Below are 16,243 nucleotides of genomic sequence, written 5' to 3' on the forward strand. Positions count from 1 at the left end.
GGCTGATGATTTTTAAAATGTGCTCTTCTAGTTTCAAATATTTTTCATGGAAAACTGGATTAAAACTAGAATAGATCTTGGCTACTAAATGTTTACATTTATTCTTAAAATGGGAAACCCCACAAACACATGTACAGAAATGGTTGCTTATAAAAAGAGAAATGAATTGACGGTCCCTTACCTCTCATCCACTATGAAGGAACCACCTTATTCAGCAGGAGAGAAAACAAGCCTTGCCTATGGGTTTCTGTCATCCATGACCAAAGTATATAAAACCCAAACTCCAGAGCACCCTCTTTCTCTCATGACAGATAGGAAGCAACAATACAAGAGACCCCTGTCCTCAAAATTGTGTGGTTTTAAGAACTTATGACTTATAAAATAATTAAATAGTCACAGGTTTTAACATGATCTTCCTGTTGGTTGTAGAAAACTGGGCCTGTTTTCTATGCATAAATATTTTAACATGCATTTCTGCCTCCACACCATATCAATTTTGATAACAAGTAAGTTCCTAGAGGGTAGAAACCTGTTGAAATACCATCTATACTCTTCTGTAAGCTTCATCTTGGATGGGCCATTCACCATATTCTCTGTCCCCTAGCCACTTAAAGACAAAATGTATTATTTTATGAGAAAAATTCTCTTTTTTGTCAATAGCCAAAGAATTGGTAATAGCAGCTGAAAAACCCTATGTATTGAGAATAAAGACTACTTGATGAAATTACCTGAAGTAGCAATAGCAATTTTCTCTAGCGAGGAGTTTTTTTTTTTATTAACAAAATATTGTATGTATTTATCATGTACATGATGTTTTAAAATATATGTATATTGTAGAATGGCTACATAAAGCTAATTAAACATATGTATTACTTCACACACTTACCATTTTTTATAGTAAGAACATAAAATGTACTTGGCAATTTTTAAGAATCCCACACCTTTCATCTCTCACAAAAACCAACTCACGCTGGATAACAGACTTAAACCTAAGGTATGAAACTATTAGAACTCTAGAGGAAAAAGTTGGAAACACTCTCCTAGACATCGGCCTGGGCAAAGAGTTTATGAAGAAGTCCCCAAAGGCAATCACAGCAGCAACAAAAATAAATAAATGGGACATGATCAAACTACAAAGCTTCTGCACAGCCAAAGAAATAGTCATGAAAGTAAACAGACAACCTACAGAATGGGAGAAAATTTTTGCATCCTATGCATCCGATAAGGGACTGATAACTAGAATATACTTAGAAATCACGAAAATCAGGAAGAAAAAATCAAATAACCCCATTAAAAAGTGGGTAAAGGACTTGAACAGAAACTTTTCTAAAGAAGACAGAAGAATGGCCAACAAACATATGAAAAAATGCTCAACATCTCTAATCATCAGGGAAATGCAAATCAAAACCACAATGAGATATCACTTAATCCCAGTGAGAATGGCCTTTATCAAAAAGTCTCCAAACAATAAATGCTGGCGTGGTTGCGGAGAGAGAGGAACACTCCTACACTGCTGGTGGGACTGCAAACTAGGTCAACCTCTGTGGAAAGCAATATGGAGATACCTTAAAGCGATACAAGTGAATCTACCATTTGATCCAGCAATCCTATTGCTGGGCATCTACCCAAATGATCCAATGACACTCTACAAAAAAGACACCTGCACTCGAATGTTTATAGCAGCACAATTCATAATTGCAAGGCTGTGGAAACAGCCCAAGTGGCCATCAATCCAAGAATGGATTAATAAAATGTGGTATATGTATACCATGGAGTACTATTCAGCTCTAAGAAACAATGGTGATATAGCACATCTTATATTTTCCTGGTTAGAGCTGGAACCCATACTACTAAGTGAAGTATCCCAAGAATGGAGAAACAAGCACCAGATATATTCTCCAGCAAACTGGTATTAACTGAGTAGCACCTAAGTGGACACATAGGTACTACAGTAATAGGGTATTGGGCAGGTGGGAGGGGGGAGGGGGGCGGGTATATACATACATAATGAGTGAGATGTGCACCATCTGGGGGATGGTCATGATGGAGACTCAGACTTTTGGGGGGGAGGGGGAGAAATGGGCATTTATTGAAACCTTAAAATCTGTACCCCCATAATATGCCAAAATAAAAAAAAAGAAAAAAGAATACATTATTAACTATAACTACCATATTGTACAATAGATCTCGTAAACTTATTCCCCCTAACTAACTGAAACTTCATATCCTTTGACCAACATATCCCCAATTTCCACCTCTTCCACCCACCCATCCCCTGGTAAGCATTATTCTATTCTCTGCTTCTACAAGTTCAACTTTTTAAGATTCTACATATAAGTGACATCATGAGGTATTTGTCTTTCTGTGTCAGAGAGATAAAGAAAATATGGTCTATATACCCAGTGAAATACTATTTAGCCTTACAAAAGAAAATCTTGTCATTTGCGACAACATGGATGAACATGAAGGGTATCATCTTAAGTGAAATAAGCTGAATAAGGGTAATTATTGAAACTAAAATGCTCACTTGAAAATCCGAACTTCATTTTAATTCCTAATAAATATGGCTTTGTGAACCAGCACATCTCACTGTGTTCGTATATCTCTAAAATAATAATTCTTTCCTGCATACATTAGAATCTGACAATTTGTTGTGAGTGACAGAATTGCAGTCAAAATATCTTGATTCTGGATATACCCAAATACTTAATGTTTGAAATTAATAGTGTTTGGTGCTGGAGTTTTATCTTTGATGCCTCCAGATCCACACTCTACCCTTTTTCTTTCTGCTATGTGCCCAAGGAGGTTCACCTGTATGGACTGTATAACCTACTATCCTTTCTTCTTCTGGGTTCCTGATGGGCTCTTTGGTCAACTGCAATACCAGTAGGATAGCACAAAGCAAGATAAAAGAGATCGAGGTATTTAGTACCCTGGCTTCCTCCTTCCTAGCCATAGTTTGGCTGTGGCTGCTTTCTCCCTAAGGTCATGGGTTGTATCAGGTGCCCCACCTCCCTTTCTATGGTTATAGATTTTGACAGGTTCTGCCAACTGCTCCCTTCCCTGCCCCCTTCAGGCCTAGGATTAATAAAACTTTCCACCTTTTGCTAATCCCTGGGAGCTTCAGCATCATTTGTTGTAGCCCTTTTGCCTGGTTCTCACTTCTGTATAAAGTTCTTTTACTAAATTCTCTCAGCATACCCCTTTCAGTGTTCTATCAGTTTTCTGCTGGGGCACTGACTGATAGAGTTATGAGTATTTTTGATATTTATATTTCATAAGCAGTTCAAAATATCAACATATATTAAATATTAATATAATATAATAATAAAATGGTCCTTTTTCTTTCATTCTATATAGTTTTATAGTTAGCTATGGACTTAAGTCCTTGCTAATATATATTTCATGATTTATAAAAAAGAAAAAATTATCATTCACTAAAATAAATGCTATGAAACATAAATATAACAGTGTTTCAAGACTAATTTAATTTGAAGTCAATTACTCACTAGACTATATTTCCTGGAATAGAGAAGATCTTTGTTGCATGATAAACATACAGGTAGATGTGTTAGTCATGTTTGTCTTTGCTCTTAGACACATTTGTTACTTTTCTTTGTTTTGATTTTTCACAAAGAATTTGATTACCCAGCTTCTCTTGTGTTAATAAATTGCTTCTGGTTAAGTTGGGCCAGGAGGTACTAGGAGACTGGAAGGTGGAGGGAAGGGATAAAAGGCAGGATCATTTTTCCTCTCTTGGTCTTTCTCAGGGCTGTCTCCAGAGTGGCTTTGCCTCCCCTGTGGCTCTCCACAACCCTCCCTCACCTCTCTGCAGGCAGCCCCAGCCACGGTCTAGGTCTATCAGGGGTCCTCAAACTTTTTAAACAGGGGGCCAGTTCACTGTCTCTCAGACGGTTGGAGGGCCAGAGTATAGTTTTAAAAAAACTATTAACAAATTCCTATGCACACTGCCCATATCTTATTTTGAAGTAAAAAAACAAATGGGCAAAAACACCTGCATGTGGCCCACAGGCCATAGTTTGAGGACGCCTGGTCTAGGTCCTGCCCAAGATTGGGCACTTCATTCCACTTTCCCTCCACCTTTTGGAGGTGTTAGTAGTTTTCTGCTATTGCTAATCTCTGGTGGCCATACAAGCCCTGTTTGAATTCTCAGCTTTCTCATGCCCTAACCAATCCGCTGCATTAAGTTCCTCTTATTGAAAAATCCTATAATGGTTGCTTTTTTATAGATTGCATCCTCACTGATGGAGGTGATTTGCTAGGGATAAGAAATAATTCCAAGTCCAAGATAATGACAATAAAACAGCATTTGCCTTCCATAATTGATCCATTTGCAGTACCTGATTAAATCCAGAGGCTGATGCTTATACCACATTCCCCAGCGTGCCCAGCGCTCATATAACAGATGTCTGTTATTCTGAGGTCCGTGGGTTTTGATGGGCTGGCTACTCTTGTAGGCTCCCTGAAACAGATAAAATAACAAAAATTAGGATTCCTTCTCCTAGTGAAATTTGAACTAAATAATAACTCGTTTTTCTCTTACAGAATAATTTAACAACTTATTGAAAGCTTCAGAAATTGTAAACATAACCCCATAACTGGAATAATGTAGTAGATACCTTTATATATCTTTTTTCATCAAAAATTCTCTGATAGTTCCTTAAAATCCTTCATTAAGTTACTCTTTTGAAACCAATGGAATTCATTTAACCTGAAGCAAACCAGACTTTAGGCTTCATTGTTTGAAACTTAAGGTCTTTTAAGAAATACAATATCTTCACCATCACTGAGAGAAATTGTTGTGATATTTAGTTCAGAAATTAAAAGAATGATTTTGTTTGAAGAAGTGATGCAGTCCCAGTAAAGCTTTCTACCCTTTACAGAAGCTAAGGAGGAGAAGAAGTGGTCATTCAAAAAGTCCAAGAGGTCTTAGCCACCAGTGCTAGTCATGTTTTTAAGCAGTAGAATCCTTAAAATTGACTTCAAATAAGATATTCCAAAAATTAAAGGATTTTCAAATTCTTTACATCTTCTCAAAAATCTGTGACATAGGTTGCAATGATATGGATTATATAATATGTCTTATAGAGGAAAGTGTTCCCTGAAGCCTGAACTTCTCTGCTTTTAAGATCAAGAAAGAGGACAATAGATGTGATTATATATTTTCTGAAACCAAACTTGAGACACAGAGTTCCTCACCTCACTCCAATGTATCATTCTGCTTTTATGAAACATTTGATCATAAATGCCTGAAGTGACTGATACTCTAATTGCCCTCATTTAATATACATTGTATGCCTGTATCAAAACATCGCATGTACCCTATCAAATAAACACAAATATTATGTACCCATAATAACTAAAAGTAAAAAATTTAAAAAAATTTAAAGCAAGTGGACTTATGCTTCAGTTTCCTCACCTAGATAGATGACAAGAATAAGAATTACATTAATGATACCAAGTATAGAAGGGTTTTATGAGGCCAACTTGGATAGTTTCTATAAAGTGCCAGGCACATAGGAAATATGCAATTAGTGTTGGTTATTTATATATATTTGATATATTATAGCCATTGGAATGTATAAAATTGTCATCAGACTGTTCCCAGACAACCAGGGATGTTGGTTCCTATGAGGCAGAGGACACATTGAATCATGGCTTGCAGGTGCCTCGAGGTTGCAGTGAGAGGCAGGGGTGGGTGCCACTTCTCTTGTTCTCCAACAAAATAGAGAAATCCATTAGGTAAAGGTGGAAGTACAGTAAAGTGCAGCCTGAGAGCTGTCTTCCCCAGGGTAGCTCAAGGTGTTTAAAGCCTAAAGACTAAAAGCCTTTTTGGGTTTTAGATGCTAGATTTTAGAATATCGGGTATACCATGCTTTTAACTCTATTTAATATCTCAGTCTTTAATAACTTTGTCTAATGCCTCAATCAGCCAAATTATTTTGGCTTGACAATGACATGAGGTGGGGCTGCAAGAGAAAACTGGCCAAAGTAAGTATTCTTGCTTACTCACATATTTTTGCGCCTTTCCAAAGGATCGTGTAGACTTAATGATCCCCACCATCCCCGAGATGGACCCTCCTCCCCTCAACATGCTTTTCTGTTTCCACTATTTATCACTGTTAGAATTATCAATTCTATCAGTATCTTGGGCAAACTCTTTCTCATATGTATGTGAATATATGAGATATATATATATATAGATATATATATATATACCTTTTCTTTTTCCCTTTCATGCCAAATTCCATTGAAAATTTATCTCTCTCCTCTCTAGCCATTGTCTTTTCTGTAAGAAAAAAACTGAATCTCAACAAGCAGTAAAAATTATGAGATTGGCACTCATTTCCTGCACCAATGAAGAAGAAGAAATCCATAAATTATGAAGTGTCCTTAATCAACTTATTGTCAGTGCCATTGTCCCCATTTCCTCTTAGAAAGCCTTGTTTTATTTCCCCCCTCAAGTAAGTAGCATTTTAAAATCAATAGAAAATTCCTGAGTCCTTTTTACTTTCCACTTTGTTTTACTTACTATATTTTACCAATATTGTTTTCTATTCTTTTTGTGTATGTGTTCCATACACAATAACAATATCAATAACAATAGTTTAGTATTTCAACTAAATTATAAGCAAAAAGGAAAAATGACCATTAGTTACAACCTATTTATCATATCCCAAACTTCACACAAGAAACCGTCAAATGAATTGTCAGAATATACCCTGACTTTATAGAGAAATTTACCTACACAGAGAACAATCCAAACCTTCTCTTGCTACAGAGGCTCTCCTAGGGCCTTAGGTTTGCCACTCTAAACACTTTACCACTTATGTTTATTTGACATGGTGTTTGACATGGTGTTTAATTTCTCTCAGCTTTGTTTCTTCATGTCTAAAAATGGGAATAATAATAATATTTACCCCTCTAGGGCTACTGTCAGAACAACAGAAAATATATATGCACAGGGCCTGGTGCATAAAACACACAAACATATTACCTGTTATTATTATTCCTATTCTTACTATAAGTAGGTATACCATAATGAATATAAACATTCATGGTTGGCTTCCTGGGCTCAAAACTGTGCTTTTGATACTTAACCTTTCTGTACCTCAGCTATCTGTACATAAAAGAGTTAATGTTACTGTCTATCTCTCAAAGAGTGCTGCAAAGATTAAATGAGATCATCCATATAAAACATTTAGCTCATTGCCAAATAGGAAGTACTCGATACATTTTTCTATTATTAGTTATACCAGACTGCAAATTTCTCAAGTAATATGTTCTATGATGAGTCCTTAGTCTTAACTTTATAACTAGAAGAGTGATGGGTTTTGATAGTTCAGAACTAAAACCTCTAAAGACCCCATTCTTATTTCAAAACATGAAATTTCCTTAAAGAAAAAGTCAAGAATACAGGAGAGAGGGGAGGAGAAGTTAAAATTGATTGAAATGTCATTGATGGTGGGCAGGGCCTACCAAAGCTTACACCAGGCATTTCTATGTAAAACTGGCAGGCAGGTAATAGTCTGGCAGAGAATCAGGTAGGAAATGGGATATGGGCTTTTGCTGTAGGCTTATAGATTTTCAGGTATCCCAGGGTGGTAGGCACAAACCTGGAATGTGCCCTGTGTGGAGTGGTATGGATCTCAGGCTGGATCAAGCATGGAGCTCTGTCCTGCAGCAGGCGGCAGCAGCCAGAGCGTCCAGGAATGTTGGGATTCCCTGCATGGGGCAAATTGCAGAAGGATTTTGGAGCAAAGTAGCAAGTGTGCAACCACAAGCTTACCACGGGGACTCAGGAGGGCGAGGGCCACTTACAGACTGAACACTCTTGGGCATGTGCCGCCAGATTGAAGTGAAAACAATGGGATCAAGCATTGAGCATGAAAACCATTTTTGTTTAATGAAAAATATATTTCACAATTACCTCATGTGGGGGAAATGCTGCTATGTATGAGCCATTGTTTATAAGTTTACGGATACCTGGAAAGAGAAGAAAAGGACAGTTCTTGAGTTAGTTTAAATAAAAATTTCCTCGGAAGCAACATATACTTGGAACAACAAATTAATTTAAAAAATTTAAATAATCCAAATGACATGAATAGCCACGTCACCTATGAGGACAATGAGACTGTGGAAAAGACTGAGACTGAGTCTAGTTGTGTCCTTACAACATTACTAAATAGAGATTTGCAAGATGCCAACATACAGTTTCACTTTGCCATATCATGAAATATGGGGCATTTTAAAACCCACTTAATTGACATCCCATGAGCCAGGATCAACTTATTTTATCTCTCAGAACAACAAAGTTTAGTCAGGGAATAAGAGGAATTCTATATCCCCCAAAATATTTCAAAAGGATATTGATACTGAGAAATAATTAACTGTTTAATAAGTAACAATGTAAGACACATTAAAATCTCCATCTTAGTGAAGATATAGAGAAATGGACATTCTCATGGAGTCCTAGTAAGAACAGATATTGAGAAAGCAATTATTATTGCAGTATTATTTAGATCAGTAAAGAATTAGAAAGAGTCACACATCCAAAATTGGGGAATCATTTAATTATTATAGTGCAATCAATTAAATTAAGTTCTTAGTAAATAATTGTGATTTGATCAAGCTTATTACAGAATATCGTATAGCTATTTACAATAATGTTTTCAAGGAGTAATTAAAGACTTGAGAAAATATACATACTGGTAATTTTTTTAAAACAGGATATAAAATTGTAAATGCTATGTAATTCTAATTTCAATACAAAATTAGTACTTAAGACAAATTTCTAACAGTGAAAATTGTAGTTAGGAATATTTTTAATTTTATTTTAACTATTTTGTGTTTATTGTATTTTCTACAAAGGCCTAGTATCGTTATAATTTAAAATGTCATATTTATTTTTAAAAACTACATAAGCAGATAGTACATAGTGTTATCATTTAAGCACACTTTCAGTTTATATTCTGGATTTCTCTATTTTTATTTCTTTAAAAAATTTCTTACTAAATTTATTTATTTTGAGGGAGTAAGGTTTTGGTGTCTAAGGTAACTATTTTAAATGTTCGGTAATAAATGAATTATTAATTAGAAGAGCAACCAAGTCTGAAATTGCCTCTTTACAAAGTGCCCAACTTAAAAATATAGTTCATTTTACTTATGTGAAACTCCAACTTAATACAAATCAGTAAAGATTGGGACAAGTTTCCACTGGCTGTCAACTTCTTATTTTCAAGGATTTTAGGACATGAATAATATCTGATATCTTCAAGCATCTTGTATTTTTCACCCATATAATTAATATTATAGTTTGTTACCTACTCATCTTTATGTTCTTTACTCATCTTTATGTAAGCTTTACAATTTTTTTTTACTTTTTCTAGGTGAAATATGCTCGATTTTCTTTTGTATTATGTATGTTGTAGCATACTGCTAAACATTCAAACAACACAAAAATTTAAAAAGTTTAAATTAGCTGTTATATTTCCCTCCAGAGGTAACCTCTAAAAAGTTTCTTACATATTCTTCTAGATTGTTTTCTTTTTATTTATATGCATTTAGGAAGCGAAATTACATTAAACTTATTTTGTTCATGGATGTCTTTTGAAGACAATAAATAGAGAACTAATTTTCTAATAACTAATTTTCAGTCTCTCTTCTTTACTCAGTCTCTGAGTAAAGGGCCTATGTTATACATTTTATTTAATACATCACACATAATAAATGCTTGATAAATTTGTATTAAGAGTGAATAAATGTTACATAATTTTCAAAGGATGCATTATATGGATGCAGCCTATCTGTCAGTCCCCAATGGTTGACATTTAAGGTATTTCTAGTTTTATTCTATTACAAAGCCACAATGAATCAATTTCTAGATATATTCAAATATTTTGAATTCATATATTCGAAAGTATGATTATTCTTTGGGATAAATTTCAAGAAATAAAATTTCTGTTCCAAAGTGTCTGCACATTCTAAATTTTGACACATGTGGACAAATGCCTTCAAAATGGTTTTTTTTGTTTGTTTGTTTTACTGAAGGGCTGTAAGATAGAATGTTTATAGAGTTTGTGTTTAATGTGCTATACACTCATATTTAATGAAAGAAGGCAAAGCTTCAGTTGTTCAAACAATAATTCTGGGTATAAATAGTATCAGCAAATTCTACTTTCTGTATGTTTTTAATTAATGTTCTTACCCACTTTTGATATTCCATTTTCATATTTGGTGCGCTCCAGCATGTGATAGACTATCCTGCTTCGAGTAGCATTGCTGAAGAAGGTGTCCTTATTGTTTATTATAAAGCTGTTAAATGAAGGGATTAGTTTTAATATTCAAAGAATAGCAATAGTTATAAGTTCCGCTAAAGCTAATGCATATGAAGTATAATAAATCAGAAAAGAAGTCATCCTCTTTAAAAAAAATCAATTGATAGAGAAAAAGAAATTACTCATAAATGATACAGGGCATTATGAAATATTCATTACAGTATCTTTTTTCAGTTTATATAGGTGTCCTCCCATTTCTTGTTTAGCATGGAAGAAGCAAAGAGTAGATTGTCCACCGCCTCCCATTAATTTTATACTATCTTAAGCAATGTATTTCCAAACAGAACACATTAAAAATTGATGCCATCCTCATACCACACTTTCCAATCTAGCTTATCTTGTTTTCAAAATTTTAACAATGAACAACAGTCCTCCCTTCCCTTTGATGCTGTATGTTGTCCTGTGTAGGAAGACTAGCAAGGAGGGACCATGTGAGAGCCAAAGATGTAAAGGAAAAACAGGTGATCCTAAGAGGAAAGGAAGGGTCTGATTTGCTCTATAATATACGGAGAGGCCCCAAACAATGGAAGTGTCCTAGGCCTCACTCAACTTCTGACACTTCTGTTTCCAGTTGCTTTATCTCTGTGAATGATAAGCCACCATTTCATGAGGCACTTACTCCTGAAGGATTAGGACTTCTGTGATCTATGCTTCCTCTTCACCCTCCCTATTCTAACAGTTGCCAAACTAAATTACTTTTCTAACTGAACCACCTGTGTCCAGCTTTGGCACTCTTTATACCTGAGTCTTATTGTCTCTTGCCTAACTTATGAGAAGAGTGTCCTAACTTGACATCCAATTTCTCACCTGACTTCTAAAGCACAGCTCCAAGCCTGAGCGCACTCCTCTATGTATAGCATGTCAGCAGCTCATCGTGACAAGCATAATTAAATTTATTATTTTTCTCCAAGGCTCTCTACAAGTTCACCCCAATTTACTCTTCAGTTTTATGTCTAATAACTCAGGCTTCTTGCATCTGATCATCTGTCAAATTGTATAATTTATCATGACTTTAAAATCCTGTACTTATTTTCCTCTGGATTTTGCTCTGTTTATGATATCTGTTTCTCTTCCTCTCCCCATGTCTCTCCATATTTTTACCTGTTAAAAAGGGTTATCTCCTTCAAAAAGGCTTCCCAGATCCTCTACTTTTGAAGTGGCTTGCCTTTTCTTATAAAATGTACATTTTATTTATGTCTTTCCTAACACATTGATTTTACTCTGCCTTGTTTTAGATTTATCTGTACATCTGTCCATTTTACTACACTCTGAGTTCCTCCAATATTCTATATTATGCTTTTTAAATCTGTGTTCATACATGCCAAATTCAGGGTCCTGTTAATTGTAGGTAGCACAAGGAATGTTCACCTGCTTCTTTCACCATCAAATTGATTCAGTATTCCCTGAAAAAAATATTTCTGAAGCATATAAATTTCTTTTCTTTTTTTTCATGGAGTTACATTATGGGGAAGAGGGATGAAACAGGTAACACATAAATAGACAAATAACATAATTTCAGATAATTGCTACAAAAAAAATGAAACGACATAATGACATAGAGAATGACTGGGACCAGGGGGTCCTAGGTCATGTTTTCAGAGCAGGTATCTCTGAGGTGGCGATGGTTGAGTGGGAGCTGCATGATAAGAAAAAGAATATGCTGTATGAAGATCTGGGGGCAGACATGTCAGGCAGAGGACAGCAAGAACAAAGACTCTAAGTTGGGACTAAGCTTGAGCTTTTTATGGCTAGAACCAAGGCTTATATGGAAGAAATGAGGAAATTATAGTAAAATAAAAAATGCAGCAGATGAAGTGGCAGTGCTGGGCAGGGACTACAGCATTCATGTTCACATAGTAGATGATAAGAAATTTGAATTTTTTTTTTAAAGTACAAATGGGAAGCTATTTGGGAGTCTTAAGCAAGGCAGTTGTGTGTTCTGATTGATATTGCCAAGGATAACACTGGTTTTGGGGATTTAAAGACAAAAGAGCAGAATGTTTTTTATTTGTTGTACCACAGATCCTTAAAGGTCCTGAAAATGTGCAGCAGAAAGCTGAAGGAACTTCTATGAAAGTGTGACCTCTCTATACTTGGAAGTCAGTGGATTTCCACCCCCTTCCTCCACTCTCCTTCTAATAGCTGGAATTAGAAAGGATGCTTCTAGATCCACCGGCAAGAATAATACAATAAACAGAATATTTGGAAATGGAGGGTTTCCCATTGATTGTAGGCTATATTACATGTTTGATGGTCTGGAATGCTGTTTCATCCATCTTTTCAATCTCCCACATTTCAAATACAGGTCAATCCAGAATGGTATACAGCAAAGTAGTCCCTACAGCCATAGCCCTTTAGTAAATTGTGTATTTTTCTATCTTCATGTTCACTCTATTTAATTGTAAATTTACATTTTCGTCTGCCTCATTAGACTGGGAGTACCACGAAGGCAGAAACTTTGTCATAATCCCCTTTATAACTTAAACCTGTGTCAAGTAGAAACTCAATAAATATAAAAATAGATATATACATAGGTAGGCAGAGAGAAAGTCATGCAACACATTCCTAAAAAATTCTCATTCACCTTAGTTTAATAAGAGTAAACTAAACTACATAATTAATAAACATATCTATTAAGTGTAATATGGTTATAATAATTTAATTAGAATTAGTTAAATTGAGTAATTGAATATGCTAATGAATAGCAATTCTGTTATCACTATTGTTATTTTAACTGAGTGACTTACTATCATAATTATTTTGAAAGAGTTGGGAGCTAGCCTACCAGCCCATGGGTTTACAATTAATTATTCATTACTTGAAAGTCTCTAAATCATAAAGTTGGTAAAGAATTAATAATGTTCACATAATGTTATTCATAAGTTAAGCGTGTTTTTCAATAAAATGATATATTCTCTGACTTATTTGGTAAACAATGGAAATGGTCCCAGGTATTTTTATTCCATAAACAAGACCCTGATATTGAAAAGTATAAAGGTAGGTGGAAGGAAAAAAAGAGATGGAAACTCACTGGTGAATCCGTGCACGGCTGAAGGGACCAGTATAACAGTCTGACTCCCCTAGGTTTGGAAAAGCGGACTTGTCAAGAACCATTGGGTTTTGGGCCATCCAGTTTTTGATTCTTCTAAAATAACTCTGCACCCTGGAACAGAGTCACATTTAAAACCACATTACGTTGTATTCTAGAACCATGCAGACCATCCACTACAGTTGTCCTAGGTACCAAAGAAAGAGTTCCAAAAAGACATGCACACATGTACACCCACCACCATCCCCAACACACATGCACTCCTTGCAAAAGAAATAAATAGCAAAACAAACTAAATCCTGCTTTTGTGCAAACTCTTTCAGGGCAACCACATTATCCTCATGAAAAAAAAAAAACCTTGTGGTAAATATTTAAGAATCATCATACCTAAAGATGGTGGTAGGAAGGAGTATTTGTAAAAGGCAGCATGATATATTTATTAAAGCTGTGTGTGTATGTATCTATGAGTATATCTCTACATATGTAGATATAGATTACTCCCTGATTCTTTAAAATAAAAACAAAACAATATGTCTCTACAAAAGTGGATGCTGAAGAGAAATAAATGTCTATGACCCTCATTCAGTGGCACTGGGATTCTCAAGTGTGACAGAAACAGCAAGGGCTTTGAAACAAGCAGAAGTGGGTTAAAATAAACCTCTACATTTCACTGACTGTATGAGCTTATACAAATTATTTAATTTCTTGCCTCAGCATATTCCTTCATAAAATAAAAACAATAGTGACCTTGCTGGAGAATTGCAAATAGGTGTTTTACTTTAAACTCAATCATTAATGAAAATGAAAGTTGAGGCTAGGAGCCTCCACAGTACTTTTAGGACTCTTAATGGGCACCTTGTTAAAATGCAGATGCTGATTCAATGGCCTGGGGTGGGGCCTGGGATTCTGCATTCCTAAGTAGCTCTAGGGGATGCTCATGCTGCTATCCCTACTGACTATACTTCTCATATTTTGAAGTTTAATATAGACATCAGACATATACTGTAAGGACACTATTTCGAGAAATCTGACATTAGGATATTTTGGTCCCAGTTTTAGATTATAGTCATAACCTAGTTCTATTGTTTTATATATCCTGAAATCATTTATTTTACAAAGAAGAAAATAAACGAAAAGAAAGAGATTGACTCCAGAGATTGTTTCTGAATATGTAAATTCTAAATTACTATAAAAATATTTACTAAAAAAAAGGTAATATTTATACACTATGAGTTTCTATCTTAGGCTTCCTCTGTAATAGTAAGTCAAAGTACCAGGATAGAACATTTTCCTATACACATATCAATATTTGGTCAACTCTGCTTGAACTTCAGAAAAAAATTTAGCACAGCAGTGGATAGGCAGCTAATATTGGATCTTTTTTTCTTTTTTTAGAGACAGGGTCTTACTCTGTCACCCAGGCTAGAGTGCAGTGGTGTGATTATAGCTCACTACAGCATTGAACTCCTGGGTTCAAGTGCCCTCCTGCTTCAGCCTCCCAAGTAACTAGGACTACAGGTGCATGCCACCACGTCTGGCTATAACATTGTATCTTAGAAATTATTTTATTCAAATCCAATATGGTAAAATTATCATGTATAATTTGAAATATGCATCAAATTCTAATGTAAGTTTAGCACGTGACTATCTAGATTTCTTTTGGGTTTTTTTTGCCAAGTAAGGTTATCATTTAGATGCCAAGTTATTTTTGTTTTTGGAGGGACCAAAACATTTTTTTCTAGCCTAAATTAATAAATATGTAGTATCTGAGTATTTATTTTGCTTCTTCTTGCTATAAAAGTAGACCCTAACAACATAAAATATCACCATATCCCAGAGGCCAGTGCACTGACATGTAGAAAACATTGAATAGATTATATAGTAATTACTCCAGCTTTTTAAATTTAGCATAGTTGAAAAAAGCAGTGGGGTAGGAGCTGGAAGATGAATGTTCTAATGCTGAATTTGACAATAATTGAAATTAGGAAAAACATTTCCAATCTTTCAGGATCCTCATTTCTAGAAAGCAAGTAATTCCATCTATTCTCTTTCATTAGGTGGCTAGGAGGATAAAATAAAAGGAGGAATTATGACCACATTTAGAAATTCCTAATGAGCTATATATAGCACTCTTAGTCCTATTAGCTCTGATAACATTAAAAACAAACTGGAAGTTAATGTGAATTTTAAATATTTTTTTAAAGAAATGCAATAAAAGGACTTTTAGGCCATCACTTATGTTGTTAACAGAAAACAAGCATTATCAATGAAGGCTTTGCACACATACTTCCTATGGAGAAGTAAATGTCTGATGGTGAAATGTGGTCAGCCTGGGTTTGAATATAGAAAGCAAGGATACAGTTTATTAATTTCTTTGAGACTTACTCTGTTTCTTATCTCTTAACTGAAAAAAATATTTTGAGAATTAAATGGATAATGTATGACACCATAGCACATAGCACATGGTGAGCACACAATAAATGTTAATGATAATAACGACAAAAAGGAGTATTACTGCTACTATTTTTATTACTACAACTAATATTATCATGCCACCAACATAATCGAATGCATTATTTACACTCTATCACACTTTTATTGTATTGGACATCTTGCAAACTCAAGATTTTGTGGCATAATGTGAAGATGACTTCTAATAGAGCTTTAAATTCCTTTGATAAAATCAGAGGAAAGTTTAAATAATTCTATGGAAACTGAAAACAAATCTGGATTAAAAGGTCAAAAGAACCTGCTTAAAGCAGAAACTCTGGCAAACCAGCTGTGAAAGCTAGGGCAGGGCTGTGGGCGGAGATGGTAAGGGAGTCATTTATTTTTT

The 16,243-nt window shown here is 34.9% G+C and overlaps 1 protein-coding gene across 3 annotated transcripts in view; it reads right to left on the reverse strand.

Moving 5' to 3' along the window:
- Positions 1-16,243, reverse strand: part of ANO3 (anoctamin 3) — a 368,098-nt gene that overhangs the window by 92,257 nt on the left and 259,598 nt on the right. For all 3 annotated transcript variants that reach the window (XM_012744641.3, XM_076002082.1, XM_076002083.1), the window contains 4 exons: positions 13,390-13,521; positions 10,229-10,335; positions 7,952-8,007; positions 4,362-4,483 (listed from right to left, as the gene is read on the reverse strand). In XM_012744641.3, the coding sequence (XP_012600095.1) occupies positions 4,362-4,483; positions 7,952-8,007; positions 10,229-10,335; positions 13,390-13,521 (417 nt within the window). The remainder of the gene's footprint in view (positions 1-4,361; positions 4,484-7,951; positions 8,008-10,228; positions 10,336-13,389; positions 13,522-16,243) is intronic.

The sequence above is a fragment of the Microcebus murinus genome, chromosome 4 (genome assembly GCF_040939455.1).
Source record: "Microcebus murinus isolate Inina chromosome 4, M.murinus_Inina_mat1.0, whole genome shotgun sequence".
In the NCBI taxonomy this organism is placed as follows: Eukaryota; Metazoa; Chordata; class Mammalia; order Primates; family Cheirogaleidae; genus Microcebus; species Microcebus murinus.